Here is a 26,323-nt window from a genome sequence, read left to right on the forward strand (position 1 = left end):
CACACAAACCATCTTACCTGAAAATCCTTCTCTTCTAGTATCTCCTTCCTCCATCGGACCAGGAAGGCGGCGCATACATACAAATGGAAATGAGAGAATCCTTCTGGCTCCGCCTGTACATACAAAGACAGAGATTACAAAAAAGGGTTAAAACACACTTGAATGCTTCAGGGGATGCAAACTTGCATTGTTGCCTCCGCAAGGGGTGCTACAGCTTTAGTAGACATTAAACTGTCTTCAATGAGTTCACTTTTTTAACTTCTGACATGAAAACTTCATGAATTTCTACTAATAACTCAATTAATCTGCTCATGTAAGTTTCCTGACCTAGCAAAATATAACAATGGAATTAAAGGGCAGGCCTGAACAAGTAGAGGCTTTGTGTGAAAGCCTAGCGGGGATAATAATAGTAACCCGGTGCATTCATTTCTCCTCCTCAAACACCTTGTACTGTGATAACCCCCGCTGAACCAATCCATTCTACATGTATATCTGAATATGAACATATGAGTGTGGAGTGGGATTGTGCACCAATGGCATTGCACTGTGGTAACCGGCTTGTTTAAACGTGTTGTAGTTGCGTTCCTGTGGCTCAGTGGTTAGAGCATGGTGCTAGGACCGCCAAGGTCGTGGGGATTGCACATAGAAACAAATGTATAGTACAATGCAATGCAAGTCGCTTTGTATAAAAGTGTCTGCCAAATGCATAAATGTAGTTGGGACAATCCAAGACAAGACCAAGGCGGACTGACACCAGGTCAAAACCAAGACCAGCACTCCTTAAATTCAATTAATTCAGATCCGCATAAAACTAAAAAGAATCCTAATAATAGAACCATGCGTTCAAAGCTTTCTAATCTGTTCCAGAGCAAAATAGTTGTGTGTTGCTCAGAAACGTACAAAAGTTCTGTATTGATGTAGATTTATTTGGGACCACTTAAAGTAGAACAAAAACTTGTTTGTAATTGTGTCCAAAATTTAGGTCACTTATTAACTCATGGTTTATTAAATGATTGTATAAAATCAATATCACGTCAGATGTTATTATATGATTAAAGGGGTCATATGGCCCGAATACGTGTTTTTCGGTGTCTTTGATATGTTATAAGTTGCCCATGCATCTATTAGATTTTTACAAATTTAAGTGTCGGAAACAAAAGATGCATTCGATCTAAAAGCGAATGCTCAACCAGACCTGCCTGAAATGCCTCGTGTAACCACACCCCCACAATTCTACGTCAGTTCCTGGTATGATTGGACTAAGACACCAAATGTTTACGCAGTTAAGGTGGGCGTACCTATCAGTACAATTGCTTTGGAACCTGATGATCCAAATATGGTAAGAGGCGACCAATCACAACGCACTGTTTAACTGGCCAATCATAGCACACCTCGCTTTTCAGAGTGATAAGCTTTGTAAAAAATCTGCACGTTTCAGAGAGGCGGAGCAAAGAGGAGATACAAACATGCTCGGTATGTGGAAAATCTCGCGTTTTTGAATCTTAAAGAGTATACACATTGCACTACAACTAAAACAAACGCTAATATTCGTTTTAGTCGTGTCATTAGAGTGATCTTGGATATTGCGGGCATTTGTTTAATTATTTTGACAAATTTCTTAAAGGACAATCCCTCATTCATCTTCAACCGTAACTAAATAAATCAAAAAAGAAATAAGTCAATGATTGCTTTAAAACCCAGACGTTTTACATCCAATCACATTAATCATGTTTACACATACAGTACAGTAAGTCAGACAATGCACCTGCAATTTAGTGTAATTCCCACAGTTGTTGTCTTGACCACCGCCTCGAGTACTGCAATTCTAGTGTTTAACAAAAGATCTTTATAATTGCCAATGGAAGAGACGGCTTTTGTTGTTTATTATATCACGTCTGCCAAGGACATGATAAAAGAAAGAACTAGTAGCGTCCTTTTTTGAATGGCATCAGGTGAAAACAAAACAAACTAATACTAGTTATTTCAAAATCAAATCTGCAATGTGATTATGTAAAACCCCACCCGAGGCGACAATGCGGTGTAGACGCTCCAGCTGGAGGTGCAATGAGCTCAACACGGGAGGAAAGATTATCTTCAATGCCAGCCACGGACGGAGGGTCCTAATGAAAATCAATGGCTGCGTTTCTCCCAGCAATAAACAGGAAGGACAGGTCTCTCATTCAAGGGTAAATGCGGGCAATGGAAATCTTCCTAACTGTATCCTGGGTCAGAACGTCCATACACAAATAGCGCTGCACACACCCAAGGTGGCAGGAAGTAGTTTGCAGACTGCAGACGCTACAACCAGTCCAATTACCCTGCAGTCATTCTCAGTCACCTCCTCGTCAAAGTGACCACACAAGCGTGAAATGCACTTAATTAGACACTCAATAGACAGGGCCAGGCTGCAAGGGCATCTGCATGTGTTCAGTTGTGTGGGGATGAAGTTCTGTCCTTACAATGCAGAGCTCTGGCCATCTTCAACATATTTATAAGTAGAGGTGTGTTGTCCGTATCCCTGTAGTATCACGCACAACTCATTTTATTTTGTTTATGAAAAGGGTTCATCTTCGGAAATAAACGCTGGAAAATTTCTATTTAGATGGCACTGAGTTGGCACCTAAGATTTTCTATCACAAGCAGGGGGTTAAGGTTTAGTTAGATTACGAGCTTCTGCTGGCAGATGCCATAAAGTTCATGTAGAAGGTACTGCTAAAACTGTTTGGCGCTTTAAGATGGACTATCTGTCGCTAATGTTGTTTCTGGGTATGTGGTCTAGTGATGTCTAGATTCATATTTAGATGGGCCATAGCTTCTCTTCATTGATCATTTTAATTATAAGGTCTGTCCTCCCTCCCTCCCTCCCTCCCTCCCTCCCTCCCTCCCTCCCTCCCTCCCTCCCTCCCTCCCTCCCTCCCTCCCTCCCTTTGGGGACAGGAGGTTGATAGCTTGCTGATAGTTCTTAATTAATGGGGACAATGGGGAAAACAGACAAAGTGGTTCATTCTGCAACGTTCTGATGCAAGAGCTGGTGGCACACTTCAGGTGGGTTCGAAATGAGGACAAACCCCATTACGAGTAGCTATGTTTTTGTGGGCCATACATTACAAGGCTAGAAATGATGATGTAACCTTCCTTCACGTACATCAAACCTATCGACGAATCTCCCTCCAAAGAAATGTATGGAGTTTTCCGTATTAAAATGATACACATTTATGCATCAAGCAAATGGTTCTTTCCAGCACAACTTACAGTGCATTGATTCTCAACATGTTATAATCAGTATGTGTTCCCTGGGGTCGAACCCATAACCCTTTTGTTTGTCTAATGCAACGCTCCACCAAATGAGCTACAGGAACCGCTTGCATGAAAAAAGTAAATTTTAACAAACCACTTTTGACAAGCCTGCTCACCTCAGAAACCACTGAAATAAGAATCTTGAAGGATTTCTGTATTATATGTCGTGTAAGCCAAAACATAACATCAGCAGGAGTATAGATCTGAAGTACACCTTCATGGTAAACAACAACGTGGCAGTCAGAATGCTTTGACGAAGATTTGAAAGTATATAACCGCTTGGTGAAAAGTCACAAGACCAGTCAGTTAGAACGTCAGTTATCTGCGAGTTCTAATATTAAACATTTTTCTCGTTCATGCAGTCGCACTGAATTTACCAACAAGTCCACTGAGATGGAGTAGATCTGACATCGAACAGCGCACACCATTCATATCCACTCATGCTTTAGCCCCAAGCAAGAGGACAGAGAGCAAGCAGATGAAATGGAGTGGGCCTCCGTGAGTTATGTTCAGGGTGATGATTGCCTATTGGTGTAACCTACCGGCCTTAATCAGAGCGGCAGGGAAGATGACCATCTGAGGGTATCAAGCTGTGACACGCTCCCTGCTACTGTGTTTTATTACTTTATTAAACCGCTCTCTACCTGCAAGATGTGAGACTCCTGCTGTCAGCGGGGGGAAAATATCGCCCACTGTCTGGTGCGAGTGTGCAGTCAAATGTCAAAGTGAGAATTCACTCTATACTTTGGGAGCATGTGTATATCTTACAGTGGATGGCAATAAAACACCTACGTGGCAACAAACATGTCACTCATAACTTGATGAATCCTACTCCTCTGTCAATCCAAGAAACTGTTTAAGAATAGACGAGTGAAAGATTTCAGATTGCAGTTGGATTAAAAAAGTTGAAAGTTCTCAATTTAGGTCACTTATGAACTCGTGGTTATTAAAATGAGTGTATAAAATCAATACCACGTTTTTAGATCAGTCAGATGTTATAATATAAACAAACAATATCCCATACAAGTACAAATATCTTTGATATTGCGGGCATTTGTGTTCATTTTGTTGACATATTTCTTTAAGGACAATCCCCCATTCATCTTCAACCGTAACAAAATAAATAAGTCAAAGATTGCTTGAAAAGCTGATGAAGTTATGAGGGGCAAAATTCTAAAGGGGGTCGGGGTCAGGCACAACACATGGCACTTTAATAACTGATAGAAGTCCTCTGGATCAAAACTTGATACTTGTAATGGAGTAATCTTGCATGCAACCATCTTATGCAACCTCTGTTCCGCTTTCTTTGGTTGTTATCTTCCAAAAGTGCCCTTCAAACTTAAGTAACACATAGGTCTGGCCTTTACTGTCAAGCTAACTTCCACAGTCCATTGGGACCCAAAAAGTTTGGACTATTTTTAACTTGACTTTTGGCAACGTTAATGCAAAACTAAAGACACGACAAGACTTTCCCTTGCCGGGAAGAGTGGTATTTTACTTTAAATCACAGGGAAAAAAGTATAGGCCATGACAAAGAATAAGTGCAAAGGAAACCTCTTGAGGACAAAGAACTATACCCTCTGACCACCATCTGCAGAGTTTTAAATTTGTCTTCTACTTCAAATGCATGATTTAAAAAGGTGGATATAAAGAAATAGCAAGTTTTTCAAATCTTTTTGTTTCATTTGATCAAAAAGTTGACCAAGCCTCAACTCAAGAGGTGCACTGCAGGTTGCCAGAAGCAAAAATTCCATTGTAAATGTCTAGAGTGCCTAGCAAGCTGTTGCTCTATACGTGACTGTGCAGTGTTGAAGAACTTTGTAGGAGCCAGTGTTGGAAATTTCAAGTGAGACGTGATGAAATATTGATGTTCCAGAGTCTGTGCTGCTGACCTGGACATTGCCTTCTGGGTAGCGGCTTTTCTGTGTCAGAAAACATAGGCCAATCATTAGGGGAACCCCACGGGACCGGTAAAGGGATTCAGGTCGTAGGTCCAAATCCCCGTCGGGAAGCTGCTTTTCTTTGTACCTTGCGGTGAGGTTTTAGATCAGGATTCAGGATGGATGAGGGGAAGAAGGATGGAACCACAGTTTGCAACAAGTACAGACACCGCACATGGGTATAGGTAAATCCAAGGCAGTACAGAACAAGTTATGAAAAATATGAGCCTGCCAGCTAAACCCCAATTTAAAACATGGAAAGAACTGATACTGAAATGCCTTTGCAATTTGAAAAGGTGTATTTGGAAATGGCTAAACAAAGTTTCTGTCCTTGGAGAGACGTTTCAGATGAGTCTGTCCAAGCAGAAGCAATCTTCTAGCTCATTAAAGAGACAAAGGCTCGAGCTAGGGGAGTTCGGCTAAAACTGCACAGGGCTAACAAATGCCACTGAACAGCATGTTTGCATCAAGCGTCATATGCAATAGAGCTGAATCTGCTAATTTAATGCACACAAACTATTGTCAAGCCTCCTGCCTCTAAACCACTAAATTGTCTGCATGAAGCCCACAATCACCACTCAGGGGACCCATGGGTATCACGTACTGTGGTGAAAATGCCTACCCGTTAATTCCTTTCTTATTCCTGCTATTGGAAAGTTTCAATAAAACTGGCTAAAAATGCTAAACAAAAAACTAAATAATACTACAATTCAATACAAGTAGAAATCTGCTTGACACGTCTACAGCATAACCCAAGGGGCGTCTCAATACACTCTGTCCCCAGATGTGTGGCGTGCATTAAAGGGCTGGCACGCTGTTAAAAAAGGCTTGGTGTTTGCCTTGGGCTTCTAATAAGTCTATATACACTGCTGCGAAAACCCAGCAGACGTCATATGTGAGAAACACATTGGTCGTACAATAAAAAGTGTAAGACCTTGCTGTGGGCAACCCAGATAGATGCGCACACATTTATCTTTTAGTACGGCTGACTACAATTGACTGCGATGGGTCATGAAATATCCTTGTACACTTTCAGCTGGGCCCAGTAGCTCAATAATTGAAGGCCATACTTTTGATGCATTAGAAGAGAAGAAAACCATAAAAACACCTGCTGGGTTACAAGCTTCACTATTACAAGGTTTCATACCGAGTCAAAATGTACACAATGTCGGAAGTAGAAGTTCCCTTTAGGGTCACACCAGGGTAGTTAAGCGAGAACAAAACATGAAATGATCATGTTTTTCATTGGGGACATATACACACACTAAGTAGTGATATAACCAAAGACGTAGGTAATTGTATAGTAGGGGTGTCAAGGCCTTGAATGCGATAGATTTTGTGAACCTTCGTAAAAGACACATAGCAGATGGCTGTGCTGCACATACAGTGTAGTTGAAGGACCACAGTGGGACTATTACTGTTTTCAGGTTCAAGTAGACTAAGACATACTGAAAGTGTAATTGGACTGAGGGGAGAATTCCTCAGGCAGTACAAACAATACTGCAGTTCTGCTTCAGTGCAGAGACAGTGTCAGTGCATTAGCAAAACTGCTCTGAATTGATCGAGCATGTGTCTGTGAACAGAAATGTCTCAAAACCTAGCCCACGTTCTCAAACATATTTTGGGTACTACTGTCTGAATACTAAGTCTGAATACCGCGTGTAAAAAAACTAGAACCTGAACTAACACATACCTCACGGTCAGCTGTGGCCTGGTGGTTAGAGAGTTAGGCTTGTGATCAGAAGGTTGCCGGTTGGAATCTCAGTGCCAGCAGGTCATGACTGAAGGGCCCTTGAGCAAGACACCTTACCCCTGATTGCTCTGCAGTAATGTGACACTGTAAAAAACTACTTGTAAGTCGCTTTGGATAAAAGCGTCGGCCAAATGAATAAATGTGAATGTAAGAATGCGGTAAGATAAATGGCCGATACTTTAAGATACTTTCAAGAGTGGACTTTAAACTTGAGAACTTCAGAATGAGCACATCAGGTGTGTAATACCAGTGGGATACCGCATGAGACATTTGTTCAAAGGCCCCTCTAGAAACACCATGTTGGTTTACGTATTTTAGAAATATATTTCTATTACGCCTGCAGAAGTTAGTATGGACTCACACGGGTCATAACAATCTATTCCCTAACAAATTTGCAAAACAACTTGTTGCAGTACATTAAAGAGGAAAATGCTGTAGTGGTGTATGTAGAGCAGTGTTTCTCAAATTGGGGGCCGCAAGATGGATCAATTTTATGAAATGAACAATTTTTAATTGATTTTACGCTATCAAACTGAAAAAGTAAAATAAGACAGCAAACCAAAAGGATTGATGTTCCAGCATATTATAACTGCATATGTTTTTGGTTCAATTGAAATTCTTACTTTAACATTGCAAGTCTTCATTTGGGGCCACAAAGCGTTGCACTCAACACAAAGGTGGACTTTGTGAAAACGAAAAAGTTGTACGAAAGAGACCACTAGTGTAGAATACCTCGGGTTTGGAGTTTTAACATGCACAACATGGCACAATAGGATGCCAGTTGCCTATGGACAACCACTGTAAAATGCTTCAGGCACTCTTTACAATTATTTTGGTAGGGTAATGGAAAAAACACAAAGAAGTCGGGCAGTTGCAAAGACTTTGAGCTTTGATGTAACCCTCACTGCAGTGCAGAGGATTCCTGTTTACTGTGAAGAGGTTTTGTGAGAAGCCTTGTAAGTTAGAAAAAAAAGGCAAGCTCTGAAGAACACGGGGGAGCATGTAAACCAGAAGTGTGACCACAACAAGCGGCACAGATCGAGAAAAACTCACAATGCACTGTCAATGGCACAGGTACCAGCTCAGGGAAAGGTACTCTTTGTTTTAAAAAGCTCATGAAATATTCATTGTTCATTCTCCGCTAATTCAGGCCATCAAGATCTTTAAGGTGAGTTAGTATGACACAGATTGTCAGAGTCTGCGAGGAAGGCAGAGAGAGCGAGCAGTCATTTTCAGACTATTTGGTTATGCATTAAAAATGCATGGGATGAATTACATTCTATTCCTGGCTTCTGTTGAGGAATTCACACTTGGGTCCAAAATTGAGCACTTGGCAAAACAGAGAATAAGAATAACTTTAAATTTCCAATCTCAGAAACTTAACTTGAGCAGGAAAGACCAGTAAAGTGTTCAATAAAATATGCTTGACTCAATATTTTAAGATGAAGAACAAAGAAAGTATATCAGTTACATTGCTTTAGGATATTTGGGCACATTCTTTTGAAACATCTCTATGTTAAACTATTTAAAAGACGTAAAGGTGAACTGTGCCAGCACCAGAATTAAACATCTTTATTTGCCTCCTGACAGAAATAAAAGACAAATCTCAAAGAAACACAATAAAAGTCCCAGGAATCACATAACGATAAAATGTGTAACTCGAACAATAAGTTGACAAATGCACGAATGCAAAAGAGCGAGATTGTTATATTTTGGTTTAAAACTATGTATAATGTTAACAACAAAAGACAGAACATTCATTGCATTGTCAACTACAATGCAACAATTTTCAGAACTCCCAAACAAACCACTGACCTTCAGCGTCTTGTAGAAAAGTACAGTCAGCAATGCTTGAAAGTGCCACATTCTTTACACTCCTCAGAAAGTCACCTTACAAATGGCTTTATTTACAACCATCTGAGTAAAAGCTTCAACATTAAACCTGACCACATCTACGGTACAACTTCTCACTCAGGCAGCAGGGGAACTACAGTAACTCGCATCTGAAAAAGTTTCCATGAGCACTTTTCTTTTGAAGTAAAATCAATGCAGACAAGAAGACTACCTGAAGTCCTCAATCATTCTATCTGGAGTTCAAAGACCACTGAGCTGGCTTCTCTTCTTTTTGAGCAAGCGCTTTCAGGTGAGCTCCCGGCCCTGACAGCTGGGCATAGCTTCTGGCCAAAGATGAGTGAAATGGTCCTGTGATTTGTGCGAAAGGCAGATGGAACCGTGAAAGGGTTTTGGCCGAGGTACCTGTAGGTTATGATGCCTTGACCAATATGGTGGTTTGAGGTCAATATTCAAAGTTTACATACTTGACTTGTCACATGTTGACATTTCAAAGACAGATGAGCAGTGTGAAAGCCTTCCAAAGTAAAAGCTCACAACTCAAACTCTCACTACTTACTAAGGAAGAGTGATGGGAGTCAGCTATCTCTTACTTATGTCTACCCAAGCTGCCAAGTTCCTATGTCATTAAAGCGTTTTTGCTTACATTAAAAGAATTATGAAAAACAATGTTCAACGCCGTCTCTTTCCTTCGCCTAATTTCCTTTGGGCAGTTGGGTGCTGGGAAAACATCAAGAACTTAAACAAGACTACAGAGCAACACGCGCAGTACAGTTTAACCCAACATGGTAGATTGCTAGCAGGTTATGCGCTCTAAAAAAAGAAAAAAGATTAAAAGATCAGGAGAACCACAAAGCACCCACCAGGAAGTCTTGCTACACCCTAAAATAAAGAAATGAGAGAAAACTCTTCTCTCAACAGGTAGTGGTCTGGCTTTTGTTGAAACTAGTTACTTTGTATTAGTATTATAGCTCCGGTATGACATATCGCTTAGTGCTCCTAAACTCTCTGTAAATCACTTTGGATAAAAGCGTCTGCTAAATGACTAAATCATATTTGAAGAAAAACACTCTAATTTACAGTTTTTGTAGTACAGCCTTTGACTTGGCGTTTTCAAGATTGTATTTGATTTGGGTGATTCGAATACAAAATACAGTTATGAGAATCTATCGAGGATTAACAATGTAAATAACTAAGCAAGTTTTAAGATCATTAACACTTCAAAAAACATAACGGTCCTAAAATGGTGCTTGTTATGTGTGTTGATGGCCTAATGCGAGTTATGTGAGACAGCATTTACCGCTGCGGTTCTGGCCACATTAAGCTCCTGTTACCCTTGCTTTTACAGCTTGCAAGATCAATATCAGAAAGCAACTGTGAGAACTCAAGAGTGCATCCAATCATAACCCGACAAAGACTGGAACCTTCTAGAATGGGCAAAAAAGCCACCCGAGGAAGTAAAACTTTCTATAAATCATTTAAATGGACGGTATTTTCTCTGCACCTTTCCAGCGTCTCTTTATCTGACGAGGCGATCAATAGTGTATGTTAAGCAATATCCTACAGTTATTGACTTGTCCCTGGCCTAACAAGTGCGTTTTTGTAGGTCCTGTACGCGTCAACGCTCATTTCGATCAATGATGGGTCCCATGCAGTCAGAAAAAAGCCAGTGGCACGTCCCTGGTGGGTAACAAATAAAAAACAAACCAAGTGAACTGTATTTTGCCAATGGTTACTATCTGTTTGAAATCCAAATCAGTCAAGAAGAATAAGGGCAGAGGACAGCTAGCCTTTCCCCTGCACTGCAGAGATGGAAGAAAATTGACATTTACTGCAGCTTGCAATTGATGTCCGCAGGAAGAAGAAAGCCTCCCGAGACGAACAATTGCATAATGGCATATTACACTTACAAATGTAAAAAAATCAACATTCTTTCAAAGTGAAAATTAAGCATAATTGCGAGCTATTTTAAGCAGAAAATGGCTTTTGTACCATCATGAAGAAAGGCTGCAAGACTCCCTTAAGTGTTGGGGTATAGATGTCAGCAGCACTTTTAAGGTTCTTCGGTGAAAACCGCTTTCAAGTCCAACATCCTACGCCTATGGAATGCATCCGTAAGTTGCATTCAGACATGATAGATGGAGTGATGTTCGGATGATATTATAAAACCCAGTTATTATATTTTTTATGAAATAGGAATTGTGGAAAATCTGCAATATTTCAAGTCTTCGTTATATGGCCTATTAATGTTTCTCTCCAACACCATTGGTCACTATCCACTTCCACTGTATGAAAAGAAAACATTCTGCCAAGCCAACGCGAAAGAAGTAACAGAATAGTCTCTTTTGGATAAACGATGCAAGATGATGCAGAAAATCCCTTCTACCTGATAGGTGTCCCACAATCGAATGGTGCAGCGTAAAGGAAGCTCTCTCATCAGCAGGTTGTTCATCCATCGAAAGGCAAACTGCAAATACTCCACCTCATACTGCTGCATGTGGCGATGAACCGTCTCTGTTCAGGACACAAAAGGTAAAAGAAATGATCCTTACATCAATCATTACAATTATCTATCGCGAGTAATTAAAAGCGTCATCGGTCTTGCCACCCAAACAATAAACGTTCTACAAACGTCACAATGACAGCAACACCCTTGTTATATCCAGGAGACACAGTTCAGGGCTGACAGCCGACTACATGCAAGACGCCCTAATAAAGCTAAAAAGAATTCGGCCGTCCATGCCGTCACGTGCTTGCTGCTGTCATGCAAGCGTGAGGTGATTACTCGGCTGTCGGCCCAATGTCTGAGCATGTAATGTTTGAGAAGAAACAGCAGATTTATTTACGGAGCACCTCTTTAATCGACAGGGACGTGGTACTGATGGGTAGCATGTGTTCCTGTAGAAATATAATGCATCTTTATTCGCAACATTTCTTCGCTTTTGCGTGTTTCGCGGGACTCGACTGTTGGGTTCTCGCGATAATAACGAAAAAAAGCCGTTTCGGAGCGAATTCATGAATGCAAATATTATAGCTGCGATCTTGAACTTTTGCTCGCGCTGATTTAAACCACTAAATAGCAGGTGATGTACTTATCAATTAAACGTTGAATCTTAAAAACTTCAAAGGATAGAAATGACGATTTTTTTGAGTCAAATACATTAATAAGAGACAGAGCGGCATCTCTAATCCGTACTTGCACAATAACAGATTTTTGTTAGATCTTTAAGGCATAACTTAATATTGTCAGAAAGCTGATACGTATCTAGAAATATTTTCCACTCTCTCACTCACGCACACACACACTCGTCGAAGATCAGCTTGCGTGTCAAATCTCACACTTGTCTTAACACCGTCATTCTCACATCAAGCTTCCCCTGAGTAAACAACGTATCCTAGTTAACACTGAATCATTTTCGCCGACAAGACTCGTAGATGTCAGACTGACGAAAACAAACATTTCGATTTCAATTAGGAAACGTTCTTCATTTGAACCGGAAAAAAATGAAACCGCGAAGAAACACATTTCAGGATAGCTTAAGGAAAATGTTATTCTACAATAAATACGTGTAGGCCTTTAGGGTTTTCTGTAGCATATGGTTCTGCACTTTCTACACCTGTAATGCAGCCCAGCACATGCAGGTTCCAAGGAGGTTGGCGACAGGCGGGGGTCACAGGTCACAGAAAGACAAGTGAGCTGTTTGCCACGATTCTGCTGAGCAATAGACTTTTGCTTGACTTCTGCCCCCGCCCATCTATCCCATAATTACATCTGTGCTGACCCCCTCTCACCCTGGCTCCATTTCTAGCTCAAACCTACCCCCATACATAGAGAGAAACAGGATATGTGACATGTATATTAAGATTACATTTCTTAAGCATAAAAAAGACATTTCAAATTTAAAGTTGCTGTAATGGAAACTCGAAATGCTCTGTTATAATGCTATAAAATACTCTTATTTATACACATACTGCATATGTTATATATCTTATTTATGCTGTATAAATATGTATTACGCTTCCCAAAAATCCTGTAGTTAGCTTAACTCATTTACATTAGTTCCATCTTAAAACAGACGTGTTACTTCTGAACTCTGACAGTATCTCTGCAAACCGCCGCACCAATCACCCAGACAGATATCCTTCACACACTGTTATATGTGCGTAAGGATTGTTTACTCCTGTTTCGGTGTGAACGCTCGAGGAATTTAAACACGGATTTGGAGATGTGACAGTCGACAGCATACTCCGTCACTTTGCTGCCACTCTCTCTGCGTGGTACAGATGACATTTGTCACGGTGGCAGAAAACGACTTCCTGTGCTTGTTTATGAGCCATAAGAGCCCGCAGTTCAACGGGATCAACATTTAAATGTGGATTCGCATTCACTGTACTAAATCCGCGCTTCATTTCACAATCTTTCGTCAGGGGTTTGGTTCGCGCAAAGCAAATAGAACAATAAAGGCAAATATAATGCATGCATTTATCGATCACATTAAGCTAGGAAAGGACACGCAGTGAAAAGAAAAAACCTTCACAAGTTATAAACACTGAGATTCGATGCCCACATAGCAATGTTAAATTGTGAGTTTTGGGCAGGGCTGCCAATAGTGGTCGCACTTGGTCCGATTATTGCTATTAACTATGAGTTTTGTCTCAATAAACTCGTTGCTTATTAATAGTTAGTGAGGTAGTTGTAGGATGAGGGAGTAGAATACGGTTGTGCAGAATATGTGCTTTATAAGTAATAATAAACAGACAATATGCTTATAATAGGCATGGTGAGAAGCATCTAGTTGCGAGAACGGATCACTATACTAGTGTTACTAAAATGTTTATTCGTTTAAGTGAGTAATACTTGGGGTTCAGAGATGATGTTATATAGAATTTTTGACGCTAATCTAACGTAACATCATCATAATAATGACAACTTTCGACTTAATGTACAGTGAAGTTAAGCAAGCGTAGCCCACGGCAAGGTGCTAGATTCTTCAGTCCAACAACAGCACGTTATACAATACTTCTATTGTACATTACAATGTGCATTCAAATATATACCGTAAAGCTATCATAACGGTAAGTTGAAACTTAAGTTATATGGCAAATTATGAATTGTACAAATACATAGTAATACTATATAATTCAGTCCACACAATTAGTCATGGGATCATTTTCACAAGCAACAAGAAACTGAATCGGAGCGGTTTTTATCTTTGTTTTTGCATTGTGACTAGCAAAACTTTATCAAACCATAACGCCTTATTGCCTTGACTTGTCTGAAACATATTACCTTTTGTATTTGTGTCCCTATGGCGTGAAAATAACAGCCCACTGACAGACATGTTGATACTTCTACCATAAATGTAGAATACATTTACCAATTTCTGAAGAATATGACAATGAGCATAAAAAGGCTGCCAAAAAAATCAGTCACTGATTCATCCAAAGGGAAATATAAGACTAAGAAAGTAATCAATAATGCTTGTTTCATAGTTTCAGAAGCAGGGGAAAATACAGGCATCATAAAAAGGGTAACATCACATTCCTTCTAAAAGTCGTCGTTTTTTACTTTATAAGGCGTCTCTATTGTGTCGCAGAAATGTTAATGCGTGTTTTCTAACCTTGTATGATTTGTGTGCAAAAAATCCACGTTGTGTCTTCATTTACATAAATAAATTCACCTTGAGCAATTTGCATGCTGATGAACCTCAATATATTCATACAAAACAGACGAGATAAGAGAAAACACTGTTCACGTTCTGGGGCGCTTCTGATGAACAGACTTGTTTCTAGCGTTAAACAACTCTTATGGGCTATTGTCTAATACTTCTGCTAATTGCTACAAGCTCTCAAACGAACTGCAAGCGTATGGTGACAATAATGAGAAAGAAGTATAAGCAAGTGGCAAGAAAGAGTCAGGAAAAGAGTGAGAGAGGGAGATTTGCTTCACACACGGTTAACAGATAGCAACAGTATAGAACAATCCATTTGCCAGTCATCATTTAAAGACCATCTATGTATTTTGAATTATTCAAACGAAGAACATTGCTGAACATTCGATTCATATTATACACTAAGAGGACAGTGAGGGTAGTTACTAGGAAAAAATATTCTTCTGCATCTGTGACATTTCTAATCGCCTGATGTTGCTTAAGCAACTGGAATTATATCAACATGTATAACAATGAAGTATGAATTAATGCACAAACAATTCGAATACATGTGTACGACTGGTGTTATAAACTGATGGGTTTGTACTGTAGGTCTTCATCGTTCTAAATTCAGTTTATGATCGTGCGTAGGTCCTACGCCGTAGCCTACGCAGAGCCACGTGCCCTACGCCGTAGCCTACGCAGAGCCACGTGCCCTATGCCGTAGCCTGACGCGCACCTCTCCGAAAATGTATCAAAGCGTCATCTCTACGCGGACCGCAAGCGCTGTGATTGGTCTGTTTGAACCCCTCCCTCAAGTAAAAAAACAACTGCGAAAGCGTCATGTTTACTCAAACTCATTTCCGAATGATTTATCTTTATCTAAAGTAAATGATTTGTTCTTCTGTATTTATCGTCTCAAGCTGCAACAAAAGTGACTGTTTACTTGGCTTTCACTGCTAATGCTTCTCAAGCAAGCTGCTGCTTCTTCGGCTCTTGTCTTGGTCACGCAAGCAACGCGAGCGTGGGCACTGACGCCTTGTGGTCATTGACTGTCGACGCAGATGTATAAATGAAAACCGACACGTAGCCTTCGTAGGTCCGTCGCAGAAGTAAAAATCTGATTTTACTCTCTATTAGATGCACACTTTTTGTGTGTTGCGACTCTCTGTCTTAAGGTTTGTTTATTCGTGCGTTTGTCTTTGCATGTCTGGTGACTCCAGACGCCTCCCCAAAACGGGGGTTTGCGGCGCGTCAGGTCAAAGTGCTCACGTCGCGGATTTCAACGGCTTTACAAAACTGAAATAAGTGAGAATTAGCTTTTTTAAATGCTAATAAAATCTACGCTATCCCTGCACGAGTCATGCGCCGGAGAATAACTGGACAGGAGCGAATCAAGAAACTCCAGACTGAAAGAAGGTCAAAAGAGTATTCGATTTGTTCATTTGTTATGGGTGCATTCATTCATATGTTTTTTCATCATAAAGGCCAACTTGCAGAGCGCCCAGTTAACCACGCCTACTTATTTATATTCCACGGAATACACGGATTAGAAAATTATTTAACGGTTTACATTTTATTCCGCGTTAACGTCAAATTCCGTCATTCCGCCCAGACCTACACCACATTTAACAACATACTACCTATCAATGCGTTAAAGTTAAATAACATAAAAAATATCTTATAACGCATATGGGTGACATCTCACATTTTTATATAACATGCCCATTTATCTAGCAGTCTGCTTTTATATTTTAATTGTGAGCACATTCGTATTTTCATGCCAGTTTCAAGGCACTGAAAAATGAAGGTGTTACAAGAGAGCTATTAATCTTCAGCTGATCAGGAGTGTCGGCAGTGGTCATCGATCACAGAACTCATGAATGGGCAACATTAGCACCTGCTTAGTCTTAGCTAGCTTTTTGTTATTGGCATGAAGTCCACACTCAAGATTATTTTGGCTAATGCCAGATCAATTAGACAGGTAAAACATTGAGTGACATGCCAGATCAATTAGACAGGTAAAACATTGAGTGACATGTCAACAGACCAACCACTGTGACTATTATTTTGAACTTGGATGAATGGGCAGATTAAAAAATAGACCAGACCAGCATATATTACATGTTTTTCTGTGTCTTTGGTGTTTTATAAGTTGCCCATCCATATATTAGACACGAAAAATGGCTAAAATTTAAGTATCGGAACAAAAGATGCATTCTATCTAAAACTGAATGCTCACCCAGACCTGCCTGAAACGCCTCGTGTAACCACACCCCCACGAATGTACGTCAGTTTGTGGTATGATTTGACGAAGAACGCCCAAATGTAAATGCAAGTAAAGTATAATTGCTTTGGGACCGCTGAACAGATGGGGATCGGTCCACTTTCAAATGAACTCTGGTGTAATACGAACGCAACACGGACCAAAGGCATCGGACCGAGCCAAAAACAGGATGTGATGTCACCAGATGCGACCAGTCTTCTAGCAGAAGATCTTTGTTTGTACACAGAGAAATTCATGACGCTGATTTGATTAATGTAGACTTTTTTTAGGTCAACGTGAGCTCGGAGACGATAAAAATACCTCAATATGAGGACAGAAACGAGCGCGTTTGTGACAGCATGCATCATTGCTATGGATGTTCAGAGTTCCGTCGCATGATACACGTCACAGAAGCAAAGACCAATCAGATAGAGGCCTTACCCCTGTGTTTTAGGTTCGGTATCTTTGGTTCGCTGTTAAAATGCCAGTGTGAACGCTAAGCGAACCAGGAATATTATTATTTTTTGGTCCGCATCAAAAGTACCAAACAAACCGAACTTCGAGTATGAACACGCCCTTATATGTTATTTTACAATCACACCCGTTTGGGACTTTTACTACTGTGCATCAAGACATGCGCAGATAAACAAAACTGAGAAAAAAAAACGGTAAAGGCATTTAGATGCAGCGCGAAATCAGAGTAATGGGGGAAAAAACACCTCTTCCGATCGGTTTTTGCTTCACGCGTTTAGATGACCTGACATATATCAGCTTACTAAGCATAATCGGAGTAAGACTGTGCATGTTAACACGCTCATCAACTTTTATGGGGTCGTGATCAAGAAAATCTTGGCTGTCAAAATGTTTCATCTGAAAAGTCTAATAAATATGTGTGCGAAACACTTTTTATAATCTGTTGTGTATTATGATATAATGCATTAAATATTAAACCTCATTTGTTATGTCTTACAAAAAGGAGATCGGGAGTATAAGAGGACGAGTGACCGGACCGTCAGCGAGAGAGAGGACCAGGTCCCCTTTATGTTGTGGTTTGTGTGTGTTTATTTACGTTTGATTTTATTAATTAAAACTTATTTCCTGTTCGCCGGTTCCCGTCTCCTTCCTTCTCTTTTATTGAACCTTGTTACAGTTATTAATATCCTGTTACAAGTTACAACAACAAGTATGTTCTATACCGAAACATTTGTAAATAAGAATGATTTGCTTTGAGACCAAATATGGTAATGCAGAGGATAGATACAGTATGCAGTATGAGGTTTTCTTCAAGCTTGCTGAGGTGTTTCACCACACCCGTGATTACGAGAACACTGGAAAGTAGAAATCTCTGTATCTTGAAGGTGGTTATGGTGTGAAAATCCTATAAAAGTGCTTGCGGCACATTTAAAAAGGAAGGAGATAATTAAAGTCTGGGTTGGCTCAGTGGTGAGGAAATTGGCAGTCTGCTTATGCCCTGCTGGTGATAGAAATAAGAAGGAATCAATGTGGCCGTTTCAAAGCTTGATCTGGCACAATGAATGACTTGTGCGCAAAAGACAATCCAGAAAGATTAACAGACATCTTTACTACAATATTCAGCATTAGAAAAGAGCGGACCTGACAAATGATCACTCGCAACAAAAAGCATGTGGTTTGCTGACTGAATAGGGACACAGTGCAGAACACAGTGTAAACAAATACTGCGTATATTTTCCTTAAATACTGTTCATAATCATCCAACGTCAACGTCTGGAAATACAGCCATTAATCTCTCGCAAAATCCTTTCTCTTTATGTCCCCGTTATACGTCTATAACTATGAACTATGTTCATATCAAAACCGGAATGAACATTCGTCTCTACAATTATGTCTTCAAATTTGATCTCAGGTGAAGGACACCACTAATGAATGATTTGATTTTAACGCGGTGTTAATGATCAGTCGAAACGCTGTAAACATATAAATGCTGCAGAGACCTTCTTTGGCTTTAATATGATTATAAAAATGATTATTGTTAATAATTATATCAATTTGTAAATCGTAGTGAATCTCATGTGTGGCCCTTTGTGATTTCGCTACGGAGAGAAAGGATGGGATCGGGGTTTACTGCAGTCTCGCATCATTCTTTGTTATTTTCCTATGGCATCTGATAGCGGTAGACCCGGAAACGGTACATGTCCATTATGGTGCCGGCTGAACAAGCAGATTGGATGCCAGTCTGATTAATATACAAATCAGTATTCATGAGATGCTTTGCATTGACTATTTATGGGTAAAAATGGGCGTGTACAGGTCGGGATGCGGGTGATTCACGTACGCACACTTACAGGTGACCTGTGATTTATAATGTGAACATTGATCACAGGTTTTAGAAGTCAGAATGTTTTTTGGATGCATGCTATTGTTGGCGTTCGGGTGCATGCACACTTTTAGTTAAGATCCTGTTTTTAGACGAGACCCCTGAATGGTAGAGTAACTAGCGGCAATAACATAGCTTGTTCGGTTAAGCATAGTTTCAACGTTGATATTTACGATTGACTTCAATTCAAATAGAGCTACAATCCCAGGAAGAAAAACCTATTAGCCACTATTGTTACCTGTTTAAGCTCCAAAATAAAGCGCACCGAATGAATGTGCTTTGAAATGTTTCTTTTGGTCCATCTTCTCCGTATGAATTACCTGCACCAGGCTCGGATTAAAGCCATGCTTCTAAAAGCAGGTGTTGCGCGAGCCTGACCCGAGCACCTGAGTGTTGCATCTGCGACCGAACATCTGTGTGCAAGAACACACTGCGCCAATGTCAGCAAGAAGGGACAGACAGCTCACAGCTGTGAGGTCAGATGACCTTTGGTCTCTCTCACTGATGTTCAGGGGCGGCTTCCTACAGGGAATGCCTGTCATGTCGCCGGTCCGCTGTGGGCCTTGACAAACATGCCCCAGATGTATCTCGAGTAAGAGAAGCCATATGGCGACGGATGCGCGAACAAAGGTGTTGGAGCGTCAAGGGTCCACAGCAACACATATCCTGATCACGACCGCAGATCTGGATTCAGACCTTCCCAGCACCTCCTTGTCCTAAACCCCAAGTCTCATTAGTGTGGAAAAGGTAGCGTGACCTCCATTCGGGACAGGAGAGTGACCAAGCATGCATACGCGTACAAAGAAATGTGCGAGTGCAAAAAGGGTTCGCTTGATTGATTTACATCCAAGACTTTATTACAGCCGAGAATATGATGTAAAACACCACGGCAGTGCCAGATCTAAGAGCAGCCAGATTAAGGTCGACATGTGCCGTCCTTACAAGTGGGAAATTTGGAAATAATGGGACAGTAATCCAGGCAGCCTGATGAAGATGAGCATGGCAGACACCCAACTCTCCGGCGACCAGCAATTACACCCTCCCTCTCCGGCATGTCTTTTATAAATGAGGAAAGCAAAAGCCAATCAGAAAAAGGAACGGACCAAAAGATGGAGACATGGAAGAGGAAGCAGTCGTATGTAACAGCTGTACGATAAGTGCACCTTCACCTTGCCCTATTAACTTCTGAGTGTAGTCCTGAAGTCTTTCTTTCATTCTGTTCCTTTATGACAAAAACAAAACACGAACACTGACCACAGAGTATTCCCCTCGAGAAATCAATCGTTCTTCTTTCAGGACCCTGTTTTCTTGGCACGTCGTCCGCATTGGCCCGAATGGCAAGTATTAAACATACACTTACTATTTGCGTCAAGTCCAAATGAGTCAATCCGAATGATTTATGCCGCGAACGCAGTATGCGACCCGCAGGACCGAATCAAAAGAAGCGATTATCTGATGTGGACAAGAAATCCACACCCAATCGACTCCATCAAATTAGGTTTGATCAAAGTAGATTAAGCAAAATGAAGGAGTAATGGGAAATGTGAAAGAGGTGTTTGGCATCTAAACTTCACTCACAAGAAACTAAATTCTGTTCGAGCAGTTCTCATGCAAGAAAAATCTTGCTTTTCACTAGATGACAAATATTCATTCTCCAAATCTGCACAGTTATTTATATATTGTTTTGTTTAATTTCATATCGCATAAAAGTTCTAGATGTGTATGATTTCCTTTCTTCAGATGAACACGGTCATATATATTATATAATAATCAGATATATCAGGAGATATTCTAGCTCTTCCTAGCTTTGTAACGCCTTTGAATTGTGGCTTCTTTGCGCGCAGAAAAAAGCTCAAAATATGAATTGTTTTCTACCACAAAAGTCTAATCTCTGTCCATAGGACTTTTATTAACCACCAGAGTCATATGATCATACTTTTTTGATGGATGGATGGGCACAATTCAATAGCATTACAAAGCAAGGAAGAACAACGGTTTTTAAAAAACAACTAGGATAGCATGAGGGGGAGTAAATGATGCCTTTAACATACTTTTGTGAATTGGCAAATAAAAAAATGGGCCTTTTTAGAAACGAACTCTTTACAGCTGCAAAAACAAACAAATCCATATGTACTTTTCTTGTTTAGCTGATGCAAGTGTTGTAAGCGAAACCTGTGATATCATAAACATTTCTCGCCTGACTTGATAAATTGGATTCAGAGGAGCAAATCTTAAATTACCCTTATGGTTTTCATTATTACAATCTACTTAGTGAATTTTATAGCTCATGAAAGTATATTTGTCATTTTCCCCCGCTTTGGCTGATCAGCATTGCATGCTATAAATTCTGGTGCATTCTTGTGGTACCAGAGAACCACCTACTGTATGTGGAAACGAAAATTACAACAACAGTCGGTGTATTACATGCAAATTGTACTTTAAGGGCATCATTTAACTATGCGATGTGAATTATTCCTGATGCACATGTGCTAAGACAGGCTGTGTTAATATTTCTACCAGTGACTGCCCTACAAAGAAACCGCGTCAACACGCTTACATCAGTCTCCCCAACTAGTAAACCCTATTCAGTGCAAACAAATGCTGTTCGGCAGCAAACTGTGGAAGAACAAAAAAAAACTATTAAATGCAAGCTGTATGCGTGCATCTTAAATATCAATTGTTCCCTTTCATTGGTTTCTTTGCAAGGCACTTCTAAATCCCATTTAAATGTCTAATAGAAGACATTATCTGTAATCATGAGTGGCTAAACACAATAAATGTGACAGGCAAAAAGCTCTGGAGCCTGACAATGTGAAGGTTACTCAAGAACAAACCCGAGCACTGACTTCAACGGATGATGCTCATTCACTACGCTCATTAAACCAATATTAAATGTGCACGTCTCAAAGAAAACCTACAGCAGTCACGAAATAAGAGAATGTCTACTTTTAGCAGGTTTTAGAAAGCTTGACTTGTTTTAGACAGTGAGTGCGTTTATATGCACAAAATCAAAAATCAGCTTAAAATAACACCCGTTTTCACGTGTTTACATACATAGTAACAAACCAGCTACACAGAAAACCGCGTTTCCACGGAGACTTGTCGGGTTTCTCGCGTGCAGAGACGTCATCGTCGATTGTCTGTTTGCTAACTAAAAATGCAGCAGGAAAACGGTCAGAAGCTGACATATATCAGCTTATTAAACATAATCGTCGTAAGACTGCGCATGTAAACACACTCAATTACATTTAGCCGTGTTCAGCCGAAGATGAAAATTAAAAATGGTTTTCTTTTGCAGCAGATGAATAACTGTGACGGCCATGTTGGGATCATCTTACCCACCCCTTTTGCTTTAAAAAGTGAATCAAATGATTGAATAATTCAACTAGAGGCTCCCTTAGAGCAATAAACAAACTAAGAATGGGAGAAAGAACAGCCAGTGCTATATATAGCTTTAAATGATAAAATGAAACAAGAAGTCTCAATCTCCTACACAAAATGAGTTAAGCAGAAAAAGATCAACAATAAGCTCAGACTGCAGTCTTTCTCTCAGAAATTAAAGCAATCATTGGCTCTAATGCAGGTGGAGGAGATAGGTATGGGAGGAGAGGAGGGGGGTTTCCTGTCTCTGTGAAATGGCCATTGAATTCTGATTACGGCCACCTAATATAAAGTAATGAGAGAGGCTTATGCTCCGGTGCCTTTTGCTTCCCTGGCCGGAGCAGAGATCGCTCACTGCTAAAGGCCAAAGCACTGGTGCGCTGATTGGGGCTGACACTGGGGGGATGGGGGAAAAAGAGCAAAAGAGACCGATGGATAGAGAGTGAGGACAAAGTAGACTTTGCATCACTAAGGGTACGCACCATCAATTCGGCTGACCAGCTTTTCCAATGCCGTCACTTTCTTCTGGATCCCCGGTTGGGCGAAGGTGTAGTTGTCCTTTAAAAAAAAAAGGAAAGGTTACAAAAAATGCATGGTTCTTACAGTCTTACTTTCTATGCAATGCTCATAACAACATGTTTTAAACGCTAAAAACGTTTAAGTGAGTTTTTGAAAAGTCTACTTTTTCCTGCCAAGTTTGACAAAGTCACTACTTATGAAAACCTGAAGCGGATCTCAAGTTACAACTACGATCAAAGTATTTTTCCGTGATATGGAAATGAAAAGTCTCTCAGGTAATGATGTCACTAGAATGTTGTGATGTGCAAGATAGGCTAGAGTTTTAATGAAGCATTCAAAAGTGTCCTACAGAGAAACTTACAGATACACGATACATTTGTACTGTACACATTTTTTAAAGTTACACGCAGTTTCCGGATGAAGAAGGTGGAGACAACTATTGAACACAATGGTGTGCGTATACCCTGGGGACAGAAACACACAAACCACAGCCAACGCGTATGTACAAATGCACCGTCACTCATTCACACTGGGAAAGAAATAGTGTGCTGGCATAGCTCAATAGCGTGCTGGGAATAGTGATCACTATAATTAAGTGATAATATTCATCAAGGTCCTGTGGCCCACAGTGAAGCTTAATTACCACATTCATTTAAAGGCCCTTTCTTGACCAGACAGCTACTTAAGAGACCCCCACCTACCTCCATCTCCCCCTAAGCCTCAGTGGGACTTCCCTCAATCCTACCACTGGAAGAAACTGTAGTCTAACTATCCTACTCATAAAAACTAAGTGTTTGCTGTCGAAAGCCAGCGTAAAACAAGCAGTGGGTTATGTATGAAATATTGGACGGTTTACTACTCTGTGACTGTCAGACACGGATATAAACAACAGAAGCTAAAGACCTATCGTTCACAGCAGTGCTGTGATGAAAAAGTGTAGAACAGTGTAAGACAGATTGTATGCGAAAGAGATATCCAACCGTAAACAGCTCCCGGGATACCCGCTGTGAAAATGAACCACAAAACTGAACTGTCTGTGATGTAGGTGTAGTTTGCGTTAATACCCAAGGTGTGTAAGACAGATTCCAGCTATAAAGACAAGCAAAGAACATGCAGAGGATAAATCTTTACAGGAACGGTTACAGGAACACATAGCTTTGAAGATGCCATTTAATACCATCATTATAGTCCTGAGAATGGCTAAATGCATTGCGCAAATGTGGATATGACCATTTGAGCGACACAAGAGTCTATCAAGTAATCAAAGTTATAACGCACATAACGGAGGACCTTCATAAGAACTTGTGAAACTCAATCACATTTACAGTCAAAAGAGATTCGAATTGTGCTGATATGGCTTTTAGGAGAGTCGCTCCGATGAATTGTCTTTGGAACAACAAAGTGGTTCTTTGAGGAATCCAAAATTTGTCAAGAGCTTATGATAGTGGAATGTAATTATACTCTTTAGACAATCATCTATTTGGTTGCCAAATACTGCAGCCCTCTCTGCCTTGGCAACCCTAACAAGTGCAAACCTTCTGGCCTAAAAGACCAAATAATTTTCTTTATCGGTGCTTTACTCGCAAATGCGGATGGACAGCTACTATGTGTTAGTGTGAGCAGAACTGTAGCTCTATCTTTGAAGAGGCTTCAGAGAGACAGGAGACTTTAATGTAGCCTGGGAGCAGCTGAGGCGGCAAACACCCCATGAGGGGAGAGAAGTCATTAACCGATAAACAATTTCAGCTGTCCTTCAGGCTCAGATGTGCAGCCTCTGTGTTCCAGAGGTGCCTTAGATGAATACATGAATAGCTGTATCCCAACCATTAAACCGGCCCCCACTCTTCCCCATGACCTCGAAACAGGACTTTCAAAGAGGCAGCACAATGAGGCAGCGCTGAAACAGATGGAGCGTCGGCAGCAGAGTCCATGTTTGGCCTACTTTTACAGGTCTGCACCTAATCTTAAGCTGGAGCACTGACCCTGGAGGATGCTTGAGGCTCGGTGAACATTAACGGTCCATGCCAGGCCAATCTATCTCTGCAGGAGTCCCTGAGAGTTAGGGGAATGCAGCCGCGCTGTGAACGGGAACGGGGCGAGAGTCACGACTTGAGCTGCACTCACAATCAGGTCAGATCTGAGTACACGTTACTAGGGCATCTCAAGGGCATAACGCTGGTCTTGGCTCAGACTAAGTGTATGCTTACAGTCAAAAGTGACTCTGAAACAACAATCCAGTGGGATACAGGGCAAAAGGGACCACCAATATCATTTTATTGTTTCCCTGCCACTTAACTCTTCGAGATTGCCCCGGAGACAACTTTTGATAAATAATCCATTCGGTGGAAGGAGCCAAGTGAGTTAAATGTATTTTTCTCTCGTTCCTTGTATTGTATGTTCCTAACTTTGTATTAGCACCTATTGTACTATTGCTCCTGTATGACATATCGCTTATTGCTCCCCGAACTCTTTGTAAGTCGCTTTGGACAAAAGCGTCTGCTAAATGATTAAATGTAAATGTATGTTCTAGCACATGGATTCAATGAAATTACCTCTTAGGTGGGAAGAGCGGGTCAATAAGCTTGCCCAGAGATGTTCCTTATAACATCTGCATTATTAAAGCACCCGCACCTTAATAAAGAAAGGGATCTTTAACATACAGAAGCGTGAGAGCTGTAAACAACCGGGTAACTGCAGCGATATCATTAACCAAGCTGAAATTATCTTGAAAAGCAGAACAAGGACCTCTATAACATAGAGGCAGAGAACGGAAGGTCTCCGAAGGTTTAAGCAGTTGTTCAATTTCACTTGTGCTCAATGCAGCACACTTTCATTACAGAACATCCACTTTTTTACCAGGGGTTTGATGTGAGCTTTGGATGCAAGTTTAAGCTTTGTGGCGTCCTTTTTTGCTCACTCCACTTTTGATCCGCCAAAGGGACTGGAACTTCCTGACGGAAGCTTTTATTTTTGACGTTATACTCCGCAAACTGTCCATCACTTACCTTCAGTAGATCGCTAATCTCCTTTTGACACTCACTACAAAAAGGCCAATTTCTCTGCTGGGTGAAACAGAATAAAGGCAGACTGAATAAAAAGGTGATCCAAGATCAATAAAGAGAGTATAGTGACGATCCTGCAAATAGATGCTAGAGCAACTGTAAATCTGTGGGGATGAAGGTCAATCCTTTGATAAGGGCTGAAAAGATACGCTTGATGCAAACAACAATGCTGCTGAAAAGATCTGGAGCCGTGATGACAACCTCTGATAACCCGAGCACATAATAAGGCATCGGCTTTGTGTTATTC

General features: G+C 40.6%; 1 protein-coding gene across 2 annotated transcripts in view; it reads right to left on the reverse strand.

The window, feature by feature from the left end:
* The window catches only part of tbc1d22a (TBC1 domain family, member 22a), a 105,336-nt gene that overhangs the window by 19,147 nt on the left and 59,866 nt on the right, over nucleotides 1-26,323 (reverse strand). For both annotated transcript variants that reach the window (XM_079454763.1, XM_079454762.1), the window contains exons 10-12: nucleotides 22,978-23,053; nucleotides 11,228-11,355; nucleotides 18-113 (exon numbers count right to left, since the gene is read on the reverse strand). In XM_079454763.1, the coding sequence (XP_079310889.1) occupies nucleotides 18-113; nucleotides 11,228-11,355; nucleotides 22,978-23,053 (300 nt within the window). The remainder of the gene's footprint in view (nucleotides 1-17; nucleotides 114-11,227; nucleotides 11,356-22,977; nucleotides 23,054-26,323) is intronic.

Source organism: Barbatula barbatula (assembly GCF_947034865.1).
Source record: "Barbatula barbatula genome assembly, chromosome: 4".
Classification (NCBI taxonomy): domain Eukaryota; kingdom Metazoa; phylum Chordata; class Actinopteri; order Cypriniformes; family Nemacheilidae; genus Barbatula; species Barbatula barbatula.